The following is a 20,445-nucleotide window of genomic DNA, read 5'->3' as shown; positions in this document are numbered from 1 at the left end:
TTTAGAATCCTAGAATATACCGAGTTGAAAGGGACCCTTAAGGATTACTGAGTTCAACTGTTGGCTGTACCCAGGACCATCTAAAATCTATACTCAACTACTTTTCACTTTAAAATAAACCTTTTTTTTTTTCTTGCTTAAGAATTCACAGTAATTTCTACTCTGATTGAGGAACACCAATACCAAGCAATTTCATTTACACGCCAGAGAATTGTGAGTCAGGTAGGGAGTCATTCTGCCTTGACTTCAGGGCTTAGCATGACAATATGCTGGCAGAGTTGGTATGGCCTGTGGGGTCACCAGCTCTTTTAGGCTTGAAAGAATTAAAGTAGGCACTACCCCAGTCAAAACACAAAATACATCTTTTTCTGTGGATCTTTATAATTATTGTTGCTGAGATATAGTAGTCAAATGCCACAGTTTCTGAAAACTCAGAACATCAGTTTAGGTTTTGACATAACCTTGTAATAGTATCTGTCCTCTATTCCTGAGATGAACATGTCTCATAGTCAGCCAGTGAAGATCTATGACTGTGGACCACATTATTGTACTCAACAATCTGTAGGTTCTTCTTTGAAAGCAATGAAAGATGGAGGCAATTAACTATGTACTACATCTGAATCAGTGAAGTAGCAGCACTGCTCTGCATTTATAGAGAGCTACCAAAGAACGCCAGTGACCCATTCCAGCAGCCTACTAACACGTGTTGACTTGTCATCATCTAGCTAACTGTGTTAGCCTGTAGTGGCTGCAGACAAGACATTGCTGTCGCTACTCCAGAAGGGACTTTTTCTTTGCACAACAGCACAGTGCTCTATGCCTCATCACATTGCTGTCAGTCAGCCTTAGTCAGAAAGCCATGGGCTGCTGGCATCTGGCCTGTGACTCAGACACCCAGTAGCTTCTGTGGTGATATCTTGCTGAAACGACCTCTCACACCACTTTCAGTCTCAGTACAGTAACTTCCCATTTCACTTCCCCAAATTACCCACCCACATTAATTCAAGGAACGTGACTGTTATATGAGAACTGCAGAAAATAGACCACAAACCCCCTCAGGACTTATATTTCACATATCCTCTGTTCTCTCAAAATGTAAATGTTGTGCGGGAAATAACTCATCTTCCCTCCTTTCAAGTTTCAAAAGCTCTGAACTGTCACATTTCCAGAAATGTTACTGCCAAAAGCATTCTACAAACTGGCAATACAAGGCTGAGCAATTACAAACAGGGCAGCTCCATTCAACTTTGCCAACAGCATAGATGTCTCACCCTGAGCTGTCTGTGTCTGGACAAAAGTTTTGATGAGAGTGTCTGTGGTCTGAGTATAGAGAGAAAGAGCGTAGCGAAGTGACTGCAGGTCAGGACTCTTCTCCAAGAAAGTTTTCTTCAGTCCATTTCCACCAGCATGGAAATATTGCTAAAAGTAAATAAATAAATAAATAAACAAACAAATAAAGGAAAGATACTGAGGAAGAATTGTAATGGGCAACAAGTATTTATGAGGCGTGGATTGGAAAGAGCTGAAAAATTCACAAAACACTTCTGTGCTGGAAGCCCAGCTCTCGCTAGTCCTGCTGATACCAACTGTTTGTGCCTTTCCTATTCCAAAAAGCTAAAATTTAAATACACCTTCTCTCCCAGCATGGATCTATCACAAGACTCTATTTGGGTTTACCCAAATGTGGCAGTAGCACTTGTGCAGGAACAGCAGCGACAGGCTCCTGCCATCTCCTGAACTGGAACAGGCACTCCTCTCCCAAACTGTACTGGAGATAAAGCAAGGGAATGTCATGGACTGAAATGGAATCACTTACTTTGATGGTATCCAGTGCTAGATCCAAAACAGCGCACTGCTTTGGGGTGAGGCTTCTGGTTTCTTCTCTCACCATATGATCCTGCAAACAACCATTATATTTCATATCAGTCATCGGATGCTACAGGAAAAGAGATCCCAATCTCATCTTCTATCTCTGGATTCATGCTTTGGCTACGTGGCCACAGTATTAGCTCAGCTGTTTAAGGAACACTTAATGGTGTCTGTCAGAATCTTTCATTACAGCTTTACTTGAAAATAAACACAATTCCTCTGTTTCCTGTAGGCAGAGAAGAGAGAAAATAAGGAAGGGACCTGAATAAAGATAAGTAACAGTTTTAAAAACAGTTTGTTTCTAAGAAAAACAAAACAAACAAACAAACAACAAAAAAACCAACCCAAAAAACCAGAGTCTGCTTGTTACTAGTCATTTTAGAGCAACCACAACAAAGCCCTTAAAACATTACCCAAAGCAAATAATTCTGAGAACCAGATCTGGGGAAAGGTTGTTAGATGTTGACAGATGTTCACATCAGTCTCGTACAAAACAAATCAGCAATGTGTTCTAGAAAATACCTCTGCTAACAGATGAAGCTGTTTGTCATTAATGAGATCCACCACCTCTAATAGCTAAGAGACAAATCCCTTTGGGAAGGGATGTCCCTTCCAGAAGTGGGAGCATATTCCTCTTAGACTTTTACCTGACTGTCTGTTGTGTTTTGGCACTTCTCTAAGCTCTTTCTCTGGTGTTTAGTCAAGGTGTCAGGGAAACCTTGCACATTTTAGGAAACAAAAGCTTCGCACAAACCCAAACTCCCAACTGTCTAACCTTCTAGAGGATCACATCAGCTAGCTGCAGCCTGGGTGCTGAAGCATTCATGACAAGTATGCAGGCAAATCACCCAAAGGCTGCTCATCACTGCTTTAAATCCAGCACAGCCCTGATAAGAAACATTTTCCAGGAGACACATCCTCTGAACAGTCTGTGAGCCCAGCATGCCCAGCGTGCAGCATCATGCATGTGTTTCACACTGACAAGCTTGCTGGCCATCTTGCAGCCTAGCAGTCCCTCATGTCACATGGTGGTTGTTCCCACTTCATCACAGAGCATCTCCTGCAGCCTGATGGAGATACAGTCTGTGCACAGCATAATGCTTCTCTCAGGCATTGAGCTATTATTACCTTTGCACAGTGCTGCAATAGGCTCCACAGAAGATGCTGCTCAAGTCAGCAGTTCTTCAGACAAGCTTGCACTGTGCTTTTTTGACAGCAGAGATGCCTCAGCATACCTCCTCCCCTCTCAGGCTGCCCTGGATCTGGAGAGCTAGTGCAGCAGCACCACGTTCCACAAGTTACAGCAAAGCTTCTGTTGCAACAAACTCTTTTGGGGAGCTGTCACTCACATCCTTCTTCCCAAGTAACTCAGTCGAAGATGATGTGGCTTCACACTTCAGTACACAGAGGGTAAAACATTTCTCTGCCTGACTGTCAGATTAAATGCACAATCAGGCAGAGCCCAAGGCCACTTCACCGGAGTCCTGTTTTGTCGAGGTATTGGTGCCCCAAAGGCAGAGTGATTTTCACATCTGTTGAACTGACCTTCTAGGTTTGTCCACCCTGGTCTGAAACAGAAACCAGGCAGCTGGCATTTTTCTCTTCAACCTCTAACAAGCTCCTTCGCCACTCTGAGTGGTCACTCAGACTGTGCCCATATTGTCACCGCACAGCAACAAATCACTGATTTTTAAGAGCTTCCCAGTGTCATTTCCTCCAACACATTATGTAAAAACATCCAAGTGATGGGGGCTGGTAATGCTTACACCTACCCACAGAGGAGCCCACATCTGTCATTCCCCCATGTACCTGCCCTCTGCTCACCCTACACTGTTCCTATCAAGCACTGCACAACGCTGCCCTGCGCTTTCCAGACTGAGAATTCATTGGTGTACTCTGCACAGGTATTCTTATAGAACACTCTGCAGTCAGAGCATGGCTGGTGACGCTTAGGGCAGTGCAAAGGGGAAGAGACTGCCGCTCCTTGCTCCAGCTTCTGACTGTTGGGAAGGCAGCAGGAGCAGCCAAAAGTAAACTGAGTGGAAAGAGCTTGATAACAAATGGGAGGCAGGTATCTGGCTCCCAGGTGCCAGTTTTATGGTTGGTTTTCCAGGCGTTTGAAAATACACTGGGAAATTGATTTGTCATCCGGACAGGAGCCTGTGCTCATCAGGTCTGCCAATCTCAGCTTTCAGCTGACTAATCTGATTCACTGGGGATCTTTTCCTACTGTTCTATTTAAGACAACTAAAGGCTTAAAATCTGTGTTATAATTTTCTCAGGCTTTTAGTGAAATGGTACAATACACAGGAGAAGGACTTTGAGTAGCTATTTATTCATGCCTTCTCTGCTAGCTTGCACATGCCTGCAAAAAAAGAATGACAAAAAATTCACGATCGTTATGCAGACCCTAACAATTTACATTTCCTTAACTCCTTCACTCCCCGGAAAATTTTTGGACACAAAATTCACACCATCTGTCTGAACGAAAGGTCCTCTGAATTTAAGTGGTAGGGTCCTTTCATGTCTGCATACAGATCTGATGCCACAAATAAAAGCTCTTGTTCTATATGTGGATGTCATAGAATCATAGGGGTTGGAAGGGACCTCAAGAGATCATCAAGTCCAATGTAAATATAAAGGCTCAAAAACCCACCAAGGCTTGCCTGATTTATGTGAATATGTGCATTTCTAAAAATGGAGTTCAGAGTTAGCAAAGAGTTAACTTCAGAGTAACTTTAAGTAAAGACAGGCTGCTGCTGAGGGCTGGCCTAGGTCTAACCAGTGCAAATGGAAACAGAAAAAGCTTACAGCCCACTCCTGGCAAAAGGCACTCCATGTATCTTAAGGAATTCCAATAAAGAAAAAATGGAGAGGAAGTAAAGGTAACAGTGGATGTCACTGCCTATGTCTGAGAACACAGAGGATGCATGAGAACTCATAGTTGTCTGCCAAAGCTTGTCCTGATGACCTGGGGGAAATAACAGGGAGAATCCAGAACTTGTCCTTTGAAACTGGAAGTGCATTAAGAGAGCAGGTAGGGCTACTCCTCTTTGTGTTGGGTACTCACTGCTGTTTTTGAAAGGTGAAAGGATATTCATGGGAGGAAGGGGTTGTATTTGAAAGGCTGTGGCCCAGTTTCCATACTCCCAGACTGGGTACAAAGCTCCTCTGTGCCCAATTCTCCCATGAGAGCAAAATGAAGCAGAAACAGTGGAGGAGGTGCAATCCTTGCGAGCCATTGTGTCACCAGGGAGGAGAGCCTAGCAGTCTCCAGCACAAGTGGCATATGACAGCTATTCCCCTTGGAAGCCACACTTGAAGAGTTTGTTAACTGTTTTATTACAGCATCAAAACATAGATGGAAAAAAAACAAACAACAACAACAAACAAAGAATTTCTCCAAACATCTAACCAACCAGGCTTCCTTACTTTGAAGGTGGCAAAGCACTGGAATGGACTGTCCAGGAAGGTTGTGGAGCCCTGTTTTTGGGAGATATTCCAAACCTGCCTGGTTGCTTTCCTGTGCAACCTGTGGTCGGAGACCTACCTGTGTAATGAGACATGTGCATGTCCAGATCCTTTCTAGGACTTCTAATAAGCACTATCTTAAATGAACTGCATACTGTCCTGAATCACAAACATGTACAATGTGACTGCTGGGCAAGGAAAATAGGTAGTTGAATAAAAACAACTGTAATAAATGCATGAGACAAAATATAATGGGAAGAGATTAACGTATTTTGGGACTGCACTAATCACTTAGAAGGATGCTCTTAGTCATGGGAAGTTCTCCCTGATCACCCTGTGAAAGAGTTATCTTCCTATCTGTACAATTTGTGCACAGTGACTTTTGAGATTTAGACCTTTTATTGTACCATATCTGCTCTACAGCACGAATCAAACCACAGCGCAGTACAATTTGATTCCTGTAAGGCATTGCTGATTTCATACCATTCCTGTCGTGACCAGTGAATTAATGCTTGATTGGCTTACAATGGGGTGGCATGCACTTAGTAATGTTAGTTAATGCTCATGTCATGCACTGTCACGTCATGCAGTGTCAAAACACATCAACACGGCCTTCGTGCTAAATGCCAGCTTGCCTGTAAAGAGAACCCACGCAGACAGAATTTACAGACACAGGCTCTGCTCCGTAAGGAACAGTTATTTTTGTATATAATTTATCAATAGCTATCACAAGCATCTTTCCTACTGATAGCTCATTATCAGGATCATATAAGGGACTCTCTTTTACACAAGACATACAGACAAACTGGCCAGATGTCAAAATCTCTACTTTTTTTCCATTTTGAATAGATAAACCAAACTGATCCCTGTCTAGAAGAGATAAACTACTTTACGATTAAACACAGAATAAAATTTAGTGGTTAATATGCAGACAGTACTAATGTTAGCAGGAAGTACCTAAGTGAACATTTAATGTATTTAAAAGCATTTCTCTATAAGTGTGTTCAGACACAAACCACTAGAAGCACAAGCCATGCTACTCACTACAACACTTCCATGCTCAAATACAAGGACATTGACACAAACCACACACAATACCTTTAACTTTGACAAGTGTCCCAGTTCTTTAGCAGCACTGAAAATCAACTGTGTGCCCTATGATTGCAAGAAGTTAAAAGAAAAAGGAGGGAAAAAAAACAACACATTATACACAAGATTTGCACTTTTCCTTTGAGCAAATCAAACCAGTTCACAGACAGAACTTTACATAACGACCCCAAGGCCTGTCTCAGAGATCCTTCTCCAAGTTATACTATCTAGTATAAAACCTGGCATTTCTGTGGGTGCCAAATGCAGAGCAACTTCAGAGCACAACATTCTGCTAACTGGTAGACTCTTGCTTGCAGCAGTCACACATTTAAATAGGATGTACCCTCAGATGGCTGATACAAGTTGGAGGGGAAGGCAGTGAGTGTACTGGCTTCACCTCCAGGAATTCCTCTACAGTTCAGTCTAAATGCATGTGGATAAACACTGGGTAAGGAAAGAGTACACAGCTGACTACAGTCTCTCTACGGAAGCACAGCCCAAACCATAATGTAGTTGGTTAAGAATGCATCAGGTCAGAAGAAAAACTGGATGTGAACAGTTTCCAGATGAGAGATTGGCAAACAAAGCCCAATAAATATTACAGCATCTCCTCCATGTCTCAAAAGCTGGCAATGGCTTTTCTTACCCCCTTACCAATACTGCATGACCAATGAAGAAACAAAAAATGATGATAAATCCCACTGACAGGAAATTTTGCTTTGAGTCACTTACACACTGATAAAATTGAGTTTTTAAATATTTTCCCTGCAATAGTTGTAATAGAAATATTTTTCCATTCCCCCATAACAACATTTCTCTGTTGTACAATACTTCTTTTGCCTAGGGACTTGAGCCCAATATGAAATGAGAAAGACAAAACCAACCAAACCAGCTCTCTAGCATCCCTCCCAGACATGCTTTATGAGGTTCATTGAGATATATTTTCTTACACTTTGATCTCTTTCATTGATCTGCCTTTTTCTAATAAAGTCACAGCTGCCCATTACTCCATTCAGGATAAAACCCCAGCCTACTGTAACTCGAGACATTAACTGTGCATCCATCATACTGTGAAACTTTGTTCTCTACTTCAGCCCTCTGTGGCTAGTAAGATTTGGGCTTCAGGATCAAACTATAAAGCTACACGCTCTTTCCTTTAATGTTACTTCCATCATCTGTCTCAGGAAAGCTGCAGGTAGGTCAGGAGAGATCCTCTCTCAGTGATAATCTTTGGTTCTCCTCAGCTTGTAATCAGATATTAGGGGCTACCATTAAACGTACATGTAAATGTCATCACAGGTATCACCTGAGAAAGGCCTGGGGGATGTCCCAGCTGAATGCCAGAAATAAGACTTCAGGGACAATCAGACACACTGGTGGGTAGCATTTTCCACACAGTTGGGTCTTTCTGCTTAGGAAAGCACTCAGGAGAACATAAAGCTCACACCTTTGGGGTCTGCTGTCTCTCTATGGACCACATTTACCCAAAGGTCTCTGATAAATGCAATTTTCCTTTCTATAGTCCTTCATCTCTCTCCTCTGCTATCCTTTCTTATATAATAATCTTTCACCCTTCACTTAACCACAACTGCCATGAACATTGCTCATCCCAATATCCCTGAAATGGAAACTCAGAAAGATGCAAGACAGAATTATTACGTGGCCCTTTGCCCCTGCTGATGCCAACCAGTCTGTCTTCTTTGTTGATCATTTCTTCAGTGCCTTTTAACTCAGTGCTCTGTGGAGCAGGAATTAGGTCCTACTGCAGAAATTGCTGTTAAAGGCATTTTTTTCTTTGGATTAAAGTGAAGATCAGACTCACTGATGCATTCCCCTGAGCAAAAAAGCTTCTTCATATCTGCCACTAGAATTAGCAGGTATCTTTGTACAGAAAAAAACATGGGCAGCTTACAGCAGTAATAAGGGGAAACTGAGCCCTGCTCTAGGGACACTGGACAACCTCTTATCTTTACAACAACAGTCCAGAACTGAATTTCTAAATGAGATGCTTTTTTCTTTAGTTTTACCACTTTCTGAAACTGCTCAAACTCTATGATTCTGTGACCTAATTTCAGACACCCTCTTGAATTGTTTTAACCATAACCCTCACTTGACCCTCACTGATCATCAGCCTTTTATGTTTGAGTAGAAATCAATACAGAGTGAACATTACTGACTACATAGCTAAACAGAAGTTCTTGATAACTGATTAAATTCATAACTCTTAAGGAAAAAAAGTACAGGCAAGGATGGGTAATGCATCCATAAATGAAAGCTTTTGAAATGAGACTGGGAACTGAACTTGCTGCCAGTACCCTTTAGGAATTCTAAAAACAACTCAATTTTTTTTTACGATTTCCAACAAGCAAGACAGGACATAACTGCATTCAGAGAGACACAAAGAGATTTTCCTTTGGGACACACCAACTCATCCAAAGGACACAACTTCAGACAGCGTTCTGGTACCCAGCGTTGAGTACTGCCAGATACATCAGCTGTTCTGTGTGACTGATCATAAGGCTTGCTTGACCTATGGGTCTTAAAACTTAAGGTATTCAAGACTGGGAAAAGCCAGAAAAGCAGTTAGCCATTTTTTTTTTTTTACAACCCAGACTTGGAAAAAATGAAGTAGCTCCAAGATACACTAATGTTAACATTTCTTGATCCAGTCTTTCCAGTTTTCATTGGATTTCTTTTTTATCTTTACAAATATACAGATTTCAACAACATTAACTAGCCTAGGCACATAGTCTGCCTGTTGCAGGCTTCAGAAGAGGCAGGTTGGTAACACTGAGCAATACCCAGTGACATGATATGCTTCAAGGAACAAAGCTGCTCAGATAACTGCTCTGCTGCTCTTCTTGCCCACTTTTCTAATCCTCATCAATCAGTGCCCATCTCTGTCAATGTGTCGGCAAGGAGAAGTTATTTTACTGCTGTGCAGTTTGTCATCAATGCTAGTAAAGCCTAATGAAAAACTGGACAGCTCCTTTCTCTGCCAAGTGGCATTCTTGTAAACAAGATGCTCAAAAAGTTATTAGTTATTCATGGAAAACATATAGCAAAGCTTTATAGATAGCATTTATTCCAGGTGCAGCTCTAGGGAAGTAAGGCAACCACGCTCTGATATTGTGTAATTTTGAGAGAAATTGCTCACAACAGTATTGATTCAAATGTCAAGGACAGAAGATGAGGGATAATTAAGACTCCTATGAATCCTATGGATCGCTTCTTTGTGACAAACACAGCTGGAAAGAGGAAAGACCTTACACAGCATTGGTTTTCCAAATTCCTTCCATGCCACTAATTTTAACTTCTTAAACTTTTCTGGAAATCTGAAACTGCAGTCTGCAACATGGAGATTTTAAATTCTCTGCTAAAGATCTGTGTTATTATTATTTTTCCCCCCAGTAAAAGCATTTGGAAAGAGATCATGAACTGATTCAAGTCTAATTGCTAGAAGACAAGAAAACTGTACTGATGTATCTTGCAAGAGACTCCAACTATCACAGTTTAGCTGTGTTACTGCTCAATTGACAAAGCTAGGGAACAAAAGCCTACTGTTGTTTGAATTCCAGTCCTTTCTTGGAATATGTATCATTACTCAGGCTTATTTTCTGAGACACATCAGTGAAAAGAAGTTTTATTTGTCTGACATTGTACATTTCTTTCTTAAAACTTTTATCTTCTATATTCAGCAACAGTAAGATCTGTTCCTTTATTAGCAGCATTTAAGTTCATTTACAAAACTTCACCATCAGGCAATGTTTGCTACCACCTATGAAAAATCGGACTTTTTTTCAGTGCTATAGCATATTAAGCACTGAGGAAATAGGTTTAAAGGTGGAAATGAAGACGGGGAAATAACTTCCTCTAGGTACAGAGGTCTGAACACATATAGAGTTCACTGACCATCATTTTACTGAAGGCTAAGAAAGCTTTTTCTCCCTGCTGTGGCAGCCTTGGACTTTTTTGAACCTAGCAAGCACAGGGGAGAAGATTAATTTCAACTAATACAAACTTAAAAAGGTTTCAGAAAAGCTCTTAAAGCTACCCTCTCCTTCAAGAATTGCTTTGCACAATTCACAGAGGAGCCTCAAGAACAGTCAGTTTGGAAGTCATATGTAAAATCTGTCTGCAGCTTAGAGAAAAATTTGTTCTTATCCTGGACCATGTATTCACTTAGTGAAGAAGAGTCTGATGAGTAGAGAAAAGCACAGCTTGAGCAAGCGATGAAGTCTCACATGAATGGCTGCAATGTGCCACGTGAAGTAAATAAACGACAGGCTTTGGAGGAATCACGTGTGTGTGAATTAAGCAACTCTTCATTGACTTGACCAGACGCTGATGAAACGCTATAGCTTTGTTCTAAGCAGGGAGAGAGAAAGAAATATAACTCTAATCTGTTAATATCCCCCAGTGCTGTGTGCTGAACCCCAAAACAAGGATTCCCAGATAGCTATGTTTGCATATCCATTCATCCAAGATAGAGAGTGTTTAATTAAATGTTGATCTTTACTTAAAACAAGTGAGGCGTGAACTGCTCTGTGAATTACTGGAGATCATGTTGCTCCTAATCTCACAATACACCACCAGTCAATACCCAGAGAGGTAGAAGCCAGTCATCTGAATGTTATTAAGGCACCTACCATCTCAGGCCATCGGTGCCAGGCTAAGAAGTGTCTGATCTGTACTGCATCACTCACACAGAGCTGAATGCTGTCTCATCTGAGTCCCATCCTACAGAAAGTCTTTCAAATGCAGCTCAGAGTAGAAGGGAAAAGATCAGGTTTTCTTCCCTGTGCTAAACTAATTTACATGGAAAAAAAAAAACAAAAACTGGAGAATAACAGGCACTAAAGCACTGTGCAGTGATCAAGTCACGCAAAGTTAGACATACTGCACTGCGTAGAGGACCTTCTACCTGAGGATGACTTCCATGACTACTATCAGAAACATTTTACATCTCTAGCAAGTTTACAGAAAGGAAAGAAATTAAGTATTCCAGAGAAGGGACTCTTTGCAACCATGAATATCCTCTACTTCTTAAGGGCTGTGGAAGTGTTCTTGGAGGACCTCTCTGTACCACTGAACACACAGAGGTATCACAGGGCTTTCTCCACCTGAGGGCTGGAGAATGAGTTTCATTGCTGAGACACCTGTCCTCACTAAAGACTACTTGTTATCTCAATTTAAAAAAAAAAAAAAGAATAATCTTCTTAATCTTTTTTTCTTCCTTTATGGATTGAAAAGCAAAAGAGATGATCACACCAAACCTGAGCAAAGAGCAAATAGTCTTTAGCAAACTTGTGCTTAACAAGTTGACAGCACTGTGTCTCAGGGGTTCTGTTTAAAGTCATCATCATCAAGGCCAGATGCAAAGGCGCTCTCAGAGCCAAACATACTTAGTGCAAGTTGCAGGTTTGCATCACTTCTCTATATGCTGCAACTCAAGAAATCCACTCAGATTATTTATGCAACTGCTGAATAGTGAAAACCACTATTGTTCTACTTACTACTGGTATGAAATAAATTAGCATTAATTAGCCACAGACCACAGGTTCAATCCAACACAGATGAAAAGAAGTCCTGGATCATCTCCAGATAATGAGGTTATGGTTCAAACTTTACACTGCCTACAACTGAGTGTCATCTCCCAGAGCAGCTGGGTGTGCCTGATTGACATTTAATCAATTTCTGTGATTTCTCAGAATTGGGAAAGAGGTTAATCTTTCATTGCTAAAAATGTCCCTACATTAATGACACACATTCATTCAGCATGTCCACACAGCTGAACAATCTTTATAGTCTTTATATAAAAGACTGCTTTGAAGGCAAACGATCTGGACATGCTTCCAACTGCCCAGCTTCAAGGACAGAGAAACCATGCCAGTCCACACTGATGTTAAAACCTCACAGAAGATGTAATTAAAAAAACAATGCCAAATTAACCACATCTACACAGAGGAACACCTGACCAATGCATGACAATAATTAGGCAAAAATGTTTACAGGCACTGATCTAATGCCATGAAGCCAACAATAGCTGCCAAATAAGCCCTCTTATATAGCTTTCTCTAAGGGACTGCAAATACCTAATCAATGTGAGCTGATATAATTGGCAACTCCTTTTAGATCATGGATTTTGAATTGGTTTTTTTTTTTTCTACAGTGTGCTCTGTATCGTGCAAACCCACTATAAATAGAGCTGCTCTCTTACCTTAATAGAAGTATTTTTCCATCCTAGAGCAGGTTACATGCAGACAAATTTACCTGGACAGATGACTCATTAGGCAAGGAGCTGAGTTACATGGGGAATGGCAACACCTTCTGATATGAGTCAGAAAGGAGAAAATGCTTTACCGTATGGTCTGTAAGAGGAGGCAGCACAATCAGCTTCTCCATGGTATTCATTACCACCCTCCAGAGCTCCTTCAGCACCCGTTTTAGCACTGTCTTTTCACACACAGTTGCAAACAGTGTCAGGCTGCAGGGAGAAAGCAAGAAATGAGTAAATTCAAAATGCAATTTACAAGGAAAAAGGAGATGTGTATGGGAGAACCAGTGCCCCATCCAAACCAGTTTTTCATAACAATTGCTTTAAGGATAAATAACAGAAATCTTCCTTTTTCATAAAGTACAGTATGTCTTCATTCTTGGAGCTCTAGTGCTAAAGCTATTGAGATTACTGACATCTCTAATCTTAGTAATTTCTGCTTATTGACCTGGGGATTATGCAAGATATCACTAAATTGTTATTTGGAATATCCCCAACCATAACAGGTACAACAAAGCTGATTCCTTTTAAGGTACTTCTTTCTTCATGAGGGTTTCAGAGTAAAAAGGAAAAAAATAAATAAATACAGAATAATACATTTTTATCTTCAAATCTTATTATTATGATCCTTATTGAATAACTAAATGAATACTTCCAATACTATTATCCATACTATCATTGCAGAAGTTTCTGCCAATGCATAGCCTTTAACAGCAGTTGAAGTCCTTAAATGAAAACCACTTCAGGGCACGTGGACTCCTCTTTTACTATTATGCAGGCTACCAAAAAGGCCAAGAAACACAAGATTTTCTTTGAAGCCCAACAATAACTTCCAATGGCATTTTGTAACCATGCTGGGAGAGCTATAAAGGAGGAACTATGCAGCCACTAGCAGTGGATACCATCTGGTATCCGGCTCTTCTGCAGCATGTAACATAGGATTTCCTATTTTACCCACAGCCAGTTATGAGTGAAATGAGTGAAACTGAACAGGAACAAGATTGATGTGGGTAGGAAGCTGGAGGCAACAGAAATGATCTTCCTTCTACAGAATAGGAAAGAAAATACTCCAGGCTTAGGTTATGACTAGTGCCCTGGTTGTATGAAGAGTCTAAAGTGCCCTAATCTTTCACTGATCCAAAGGAAGGTGTCTTCTGAGGATTAGTGAAGGCATGTATGGAAAATGCTCAAAGAGAGGGCTCCAAGATTAATATTTGCTCCAAAGGGTTACTTACTACATGTGACAAAATAAAAAAAAAAAAAGAAAAAGATGAGATGATGAATAAAAAAAACCTAACAAAATAAACTTCTTATTCAAACTTACAAGTTTTCACATCTATCACAGTATTTGATAAGAAAATATCTGGCCACGCCTTTTAAAATAAAGAACTGCTGTGCAACAACAAGAAGTTTGACTTCATACTGAGAGAAAAAATATTCCTTAGTAGACTAAGACTTAGCTGTTAAGAATTATGTGCAGATAACAACAGAAAGTCCCTGAACAGCTGAATAATGCTGCACTGTGCTAATGGCAACAATTAATTAAAGCAATAGATCTACAGTTCTTCTGAGTCAAGCTGGATCTGCAGAAAGCTTCCTAGTTCAGAAGTATATTTAATAGTCAGAACAGTATTGGGTATGGCTAAAACACAACCACTTAGCATGACCAGGATAACAAGCTGTGTATTATCCTGTAAGCATTGCAGTATGTTTACTAATTGACTTCAGTACAATCTGTATAGGAGAAAACCCTAGCTTCTATGTTTAGAGTTTTCAATGTACATCAGTCTTTTCCACTCACTATCTGATCAGCAGCACATTTTGCTGAATGCTGTAACTTCCAGAGGTAGAAAGGGAAATCAGGGTGAGTTCTAGCACCAAATGTAGATTGAAGAAATGATCCATGTCATGAGAAAAAAATAGATACGGGAAGAAAAAGCATTAATTTTTCCTGAGAATTTACAGGCTGGACATTTCAATAGCAGCTCAAGAACATAGAGCTACTTTTCCTTCCCCCACCCTACTTCCAATCTGATGCAACATATGCATAACACATATCTGAGCACTCACTTTCCATCCAGGAAATCCATTAATGGCCTCAGGACGTTATCTGCATCTTGTGCAACTGTGTTTCTGGCATTAGCAGCAACATTTCCTGTCCCTTTCACTTGACAGAGGATATCAGACATCTGCTTGACACACTCATCAATACGAGTCTGAAAGCTGGGCAAGGAAGAGAAGCAAAAACAAGATTATCAGTAGCAGAGATCTCAGCACTGGTACATAAAGGAAAATATTACAAGTCCATAAACCAGGCACTCAGTTACACTCTCTTCCTCCCTGAGATCTTCTGTTTACTTACTGTATCTGTTACCAAAGAGCATGCTACCCAGTACCTCATGACCCATCCTAAGCTAAGTCTTGAAATCACAGAGGCAGCCTGAAAACAGGTACTGACAATAATCAGGCCACTGCCATACAGGCTGTGTTATACTGAAATGTCAAACTGGGATGTGGGGCTCAGCTGCACAATGAGCACATTATGCTCATCAACATGCAAGAGGCATACATAAAGCACAACTACCTTTCCAACTTTCACTGCAAAGAAAAGACTCAAAATGAAGTCATATAGTGGTTAAATATGATGAATAGCACAGGAGAACCATCAACATATCCATTCAGAGAATAAAGGGAAACGCTTTGACATTTAAAGAACAATTTCTAACCACAGACATTACAAATGACATTTAGCTATCCACTAAAGGCACAGAAGTTTGCATCAAGAAGGAGAAGCCAGTGCTAGTAGCTCTGGCAAAGATTTTAGAGCAGAGACACCAGCTCGGTGTAAGCAGCATGAAATTCTGTGCAATTCATTAGGGCATCCATGTATTGGTTACACAGCATGTAACTCCCCCTGCCATGTGGCTCTCACTTTCCTTCCCAGTCCATCACCTCTTCCCTTTCCTGCAGTGCCACCCTCCAGACAATTGGCATTTCTGCTTCACTTCCAACTTGCATCATCCTGGACCAACAACACATTCTCTGTACACAGTGTCCCCTTCCACTTTCCCTTCTCCAATAGAGAGAAGCTTGCAGTAAGCAGCTGTGGCTACAATGACAGCTTAACCAGGGGTGTAAGCCACATCAAATAAAATAGTACCAACAATCCCCTGTACTGCTGGCAGTCTTTATTCTGTTGCAGACTAATTTCATCCCACATCACACTGGCTGTGAGACCCTGCCTCAAGACACTCTAAACTCCCTCCCAGGGGATTAAAAAGAAATGATTTTTTTTCAAAGGTAGAAGTAAATGCAAGGCAAAACTATCACCAATTACAAAAAAGGGTAAAACAGTTACTGTGGCAACAGGTTCACTTGAAGCTCTTGCAGACATACAGGTTGACAAGAGCCCTTGGCAGCAGCGAGTGAAAGAGACCTCACCTCCACGGTCAGACAAGGCTCTCAGCTCCCCCACTCCTGCAGGAATTCCTTTCCTCATTCCTGTTGCCTCCAAGAATAAAACAGCAGCTACCCTTGCATGAAGCACAAACCCTTTCAAATTCCCCCTTCTCTGAAAAAATCCTTTAAAGCACAAAATGCTACTGTTTCCAGACACAGTCCTCTCTCAAAACAAAGGTGGCAAGGTGCTGCCTTCCCAACAGGTGCAATTAACACACAGTAAGATGAAGCACAGTAAGATCTGCAGTGTCAGGTGTGCACAGTGTTGTAGGAGCAATTGTTTACAGACTAGGTATAGAATATTGTGGGTATCTGTCTTACTTCCCACATTTACATCCTTCAGAATATCCTGCTTGCACAGTACATAGCAGCCCCACTTTTCATTCCCTATTATTGCTAAGGAAGAAGTGAAGCATCTGAGCTGTCTGACTGGTAACATTTCTTGCTGGCATATCTCTCAGACTCTCCCTGGTATGTATGCTGATGCTGAATAATCTCTTTAAATCACATTTGCAAACGTCAAGATTGTACCCTAATTGTCTTGTAGCAGTGACACCATGGAGACAGGTTTCAGATACCAAAACTCACGCCCTAATTATGATTTCTCATTCATCGTCCACCTAATTATGAATCTTATCAATTCAGCTCAGTTACAGTTTGAATTTCTCCATTTCTTGGTATACCATCCACTACTGACAACAGGAACTCCCCATTAGCTCCATCTGCTCAAATCCAGATGAATGCTGACAAATCCCACCATGGTTTTTGGTCTTAAGTACTGCAAATCTGTAGCCTGTAAGAAGCTGGCTTGGTACAATTTGCACTATTTCCCTTACCCAAGCTTCAGCTATGCACCTGCATTAATCTTGTTATACAGCACAACATGAAATTAATGGAGTTTATAATGAGAAATGGTTGCTTTTGAAGATCAGTTGCGAAACCTGTATTTCTAGATTTTGTTTAATTGAGATCTTTTATGGCTCACTACAAAATTTATGTTATAAATTCAAGCACATTTTCATCCTCAGGTAAACTGCATCATGATTTGAAATAAAACTTAATTGCCATCTATTACTCTAGTGGTTCTTTAGAAAGCTCCTCCCCTTGAAACCCTAGAAAACGCGATTCGCTTTAACATTAGAATGAGTCTATCTCAAATTCTTAACCTTTTTCCTTTGTATGCAATACTCATTTAACAATCAGAAATCAGCGAGCTGTTTCATACACATAGAGTAGAACATTTAAACAAGAATGCACTTCATAAATGCTAAGCTGAAAACTGCTTTACAAGCAATAATAGAGCAGACAATTCTGTTACTGACAAGCACTACTTTACAGAAAAATCATTCTATGTAATTCAAATACATTTCACAGTTGAAAGATGTCTGTTTCTCAGCAGAGGAATACAGAAAAGAGAGTTATAAAGATATTCCTCATTTTCTTACACGGTCTTGGTATTTGAAAGACCATGAATTTTTGGCAAAAAGAAAAAAACAACACAGTCAACATAAAATTTTCTCTTCTTAATCTGACTAAATGGGACTAAACAAGGAATTAGAAAGGAATGTTTCATGAGCAGGGACCTTGCTATACTCACCTGTTACCAAACACAGCACTCAGTTCATCCAAAACATTGTTCAGCTTCACCTGGAGCTCTTTGAGATGGTCGCTTGCTTCTGCATCCAGCTGTGGATGAAAGAATGGCACTTAGCTTGAGCCCAGAGGGCAGTCTGTTTTCCTTCATACTGCTCTTGACCATTGCTGAGGCCACCCTTAACAAGCAGGTAAACCACCAGCACTGGACTTTACCAGCTGGGATCCTTTCCTTTACTGCCTCCTGCTCTTAGAGAAGCCACAAAATCATCAACAGATACTTTTTCAACCAAACAGCAGCAAGCAGTTGTCTCAGGCTCCAACACTCTCATAGTCCTCTTCCTGATATTTGTACAGTTAAGAAAGTGAATCTGCACTCCCCATGGCCAACAGAGCAAGCAGACTGAGAAGTCAGCAAGCACTGATTCATGGCCTCAAGTTGTGCTCAGGGAGGTTTAGGTTAGATACACTTCTTTACACAAGGGGTTGTTAAGCACTGGAATAGGCTCCCCACACAGGTGGTTGAGTCACCATCCCGAAATGTGTTTAAAGTTTGTTTGCAAGAGGTGCTCAGAGACATGATTTAGCCATAAGTTAAGAGTTAGGGTAGTATGGTTAGGTTCTGCTTTGACTTGATGATCCTGAAGGCCTTTTCCACACTGAGCAATTCTATGATTCTACTGCATGTTACCTCGGGTTCATGGGTTATTTCATCACTGTAAGTCTAGACTGGATGCTGTTTACTTTAGTAATGCTCTGTGTCAGTCTTGAAAGATGCTATTTCACATACCACCTTGCTGTCAGAATTCAAGCTTAAGACTAACCTAGCCACTGCTCTCAGAAGATTGGACCCAGCTACTCTGAAAATCCACAGTATTACAGCAATAACAGCTGTACACTTAACAATTTTAGAACACAAGTAGCTCAGTTTTCACAAGGGTTTGGACAGCTTTTTCACTGCAACTCAGCAGAAGAGACTTGACCAAAAAACATGTAAAAGTACCCCAAGCACTAAATGGATGCTGCTGACATCTTGGCATATGCTGTAAGAAAAGTGTGCCACATTAAAACCAGCCCAATGCCATCTGTTTTTCCATTCAGCAGTGCCCTGTACTCCAGCTGCAGTCATCCCTCTAGCCTTGAAAGAGCCAATTCTGAACAACCCACCTGTGTGCATACATAACATCCTATGATGAATGCTTTGAGATCATTTTCTTTGAAAAAGCAACTAGTAAAACAGATTTACTTTTCTTGTTGTTAAAGAAAAAACCTTCCAGAAAAGTTTGCATTCTTTCTTACCTCTATGATTATCTGCTTTTATCAATGTAATTAAAAAAATAAAAAAACACACACTGGCTAGGTGCCAGTACAGTGTTTAAAAATCAGTTCAGATTTTTATGTTATGTCCACATATGCAGGATTTAAACAAGACAGGCGTTCATATACTACTGTACCCAGTGTGAAGCACTCTTTATATTCTTCAGCATCTGTTAGAGAAAGACAAGCCTTAAGGGACTTGGAATCTGATCTATTCATTTTTCTTTGGAAGCTGGTGTGGAAAACTGACTCTTGGATGCTTAAAACTGTGCTAATGAAACTCCTGGATCAGAGTTCTGAAGAACTGAGAAAAACAAGCAAGTGATTACTTGGGACTTAGAACTTAAGGCACTAGCCATGATACTTTTTCTTTATAGAAGTGAATTTATATCCCTATGGTTTTTAGAACTCCCTCACTACAAAGGCAAATGAAAGATAACATCATGCCGATCAGCAGTCGTTCTAAGTGAACTTGTGGGTAACAAAACAAAACCAGCATCTGTTGGTGGTGCAATTTGTCTCTTGTTTTACCAGAAGGTGACCTGGACTGAGGTCCTTGAAGCTTAAAGGACTTTTAAGCTTCTCCCTGTTACTATACTTCTTGACTGCAATCTAGTCATCTTGGGAGCAGAAGAAAGGTTGAATGCTAGGGCTGGGACTGCAGGAAGAGAGAGCTGGAGCGACACTTTGCCAAGGGGACAAGACCCATCATCTATGGTGACAAATGGTCTCTCCTCCAGAACAACAGCCCACAGCTCTCTGGGTGCAAATGGTGAGACAGTTTGCCAAATTTAACTTTGAGGTGCCCAGCCTTATCATCATGAAGTAAAGTCCTGGTAGGTTTTCTGATTCAGTAATCACCAAATGCTCTGCTATTCTAGAGTGCCTGTTTGTTCCAAACAATTGCTACCACAAAAGGAGCAAGAATCTATATTATATGTTACTGATTGCTAATTTTTAAGTACTAGCATGCTTTGGCTTGAAATTAAATATCAGAGAATTAACTGAGTGTTACTTTAGTTCACTAAGAAGGGGCAAGTAGGTGTATAATATTGTTTCACATATTTAAATGACATTCAGTTCCAAAGTCCGTGTAGTACGCAGTATAACTGCAAACTGTTCTTTGCCAATATGGGGAAGCTTTGATAACAGCATTCAAATGGAACAGTGTCCGTTTTGCTGCTCAGCCAATGAATTCTAATTATACCCGCTACCACTGATAGCAGGAAATGCCACTTGGACTGCATGATAAATCTGGCAGGTAGTACAAAGCAGTATTATGCAGTTGGGTCACTACATCACTACACCATGACCAGATCGTTCCTATTGGAAGCTATCACTCAGCAGGCTTACTATATCCATTCTGTGGG

General features: G+C 40.7%; 1 protein-coding gene across 1 annotated transcript in view; it reads right to left on the bottom strand.

Annotated features, from left to right (window-relative positions):
• Positions 1-20,445, bottom strand: part of LOC136050882 (protein unc-13 homolog B-like) — a 179,898-nt gene that overhangs the window by 9,133 nt on the left and 150,320 nt on the right. Inside the window, exons 29-34 of the mRNA XM_065740061.1 lie at positions 17,763-17,851; positions 14,777-14,929; positions 12,793-12,916; positions 6,439-6,495; positions 1,817-1,897; positions 1,272-1,419 (exon numbers count right to left, since the gene is read on the bottom strand). Coding sequence (XP_065596133.1) covers positions 1,272-1,419; positions 1,817-1,897; positions 6,439-6,495; positions 12,793-12,916; positions 14,777-14,929; positions 17,763-17,851 — 652 coding nt within the window. The remainder of the gene's footprint in view (positions 1-1,271; positions 1,420-1,816; positions 1,898-6,438; positions 6,496-12,792; positions 12,917-14,776; positions 14,930-17,762; positions 17,852-20,445) is intronic.

This window comes from Cyrtonyx montezumae, unplaced genomic scaffold, assembly GCF_038088225.1.
Source record: "Cyrtonyx montezumae isolate F1298 unplaced genomic scaffold, pur_monq_1.0 scaffold_25, whole genome shotgun sequence".
Taxonomy (NCBI): Eukaryota; Metazoa; Chordata; class Aves; order Galliformes; family Odontophoridae; genus Cyrtonyx; species Cyrtonyx montezumae.
Note: the sequence above shows the minus strand (reverse complement) of the source record. Positions and strands in the feature narration are given on the sequence as shown.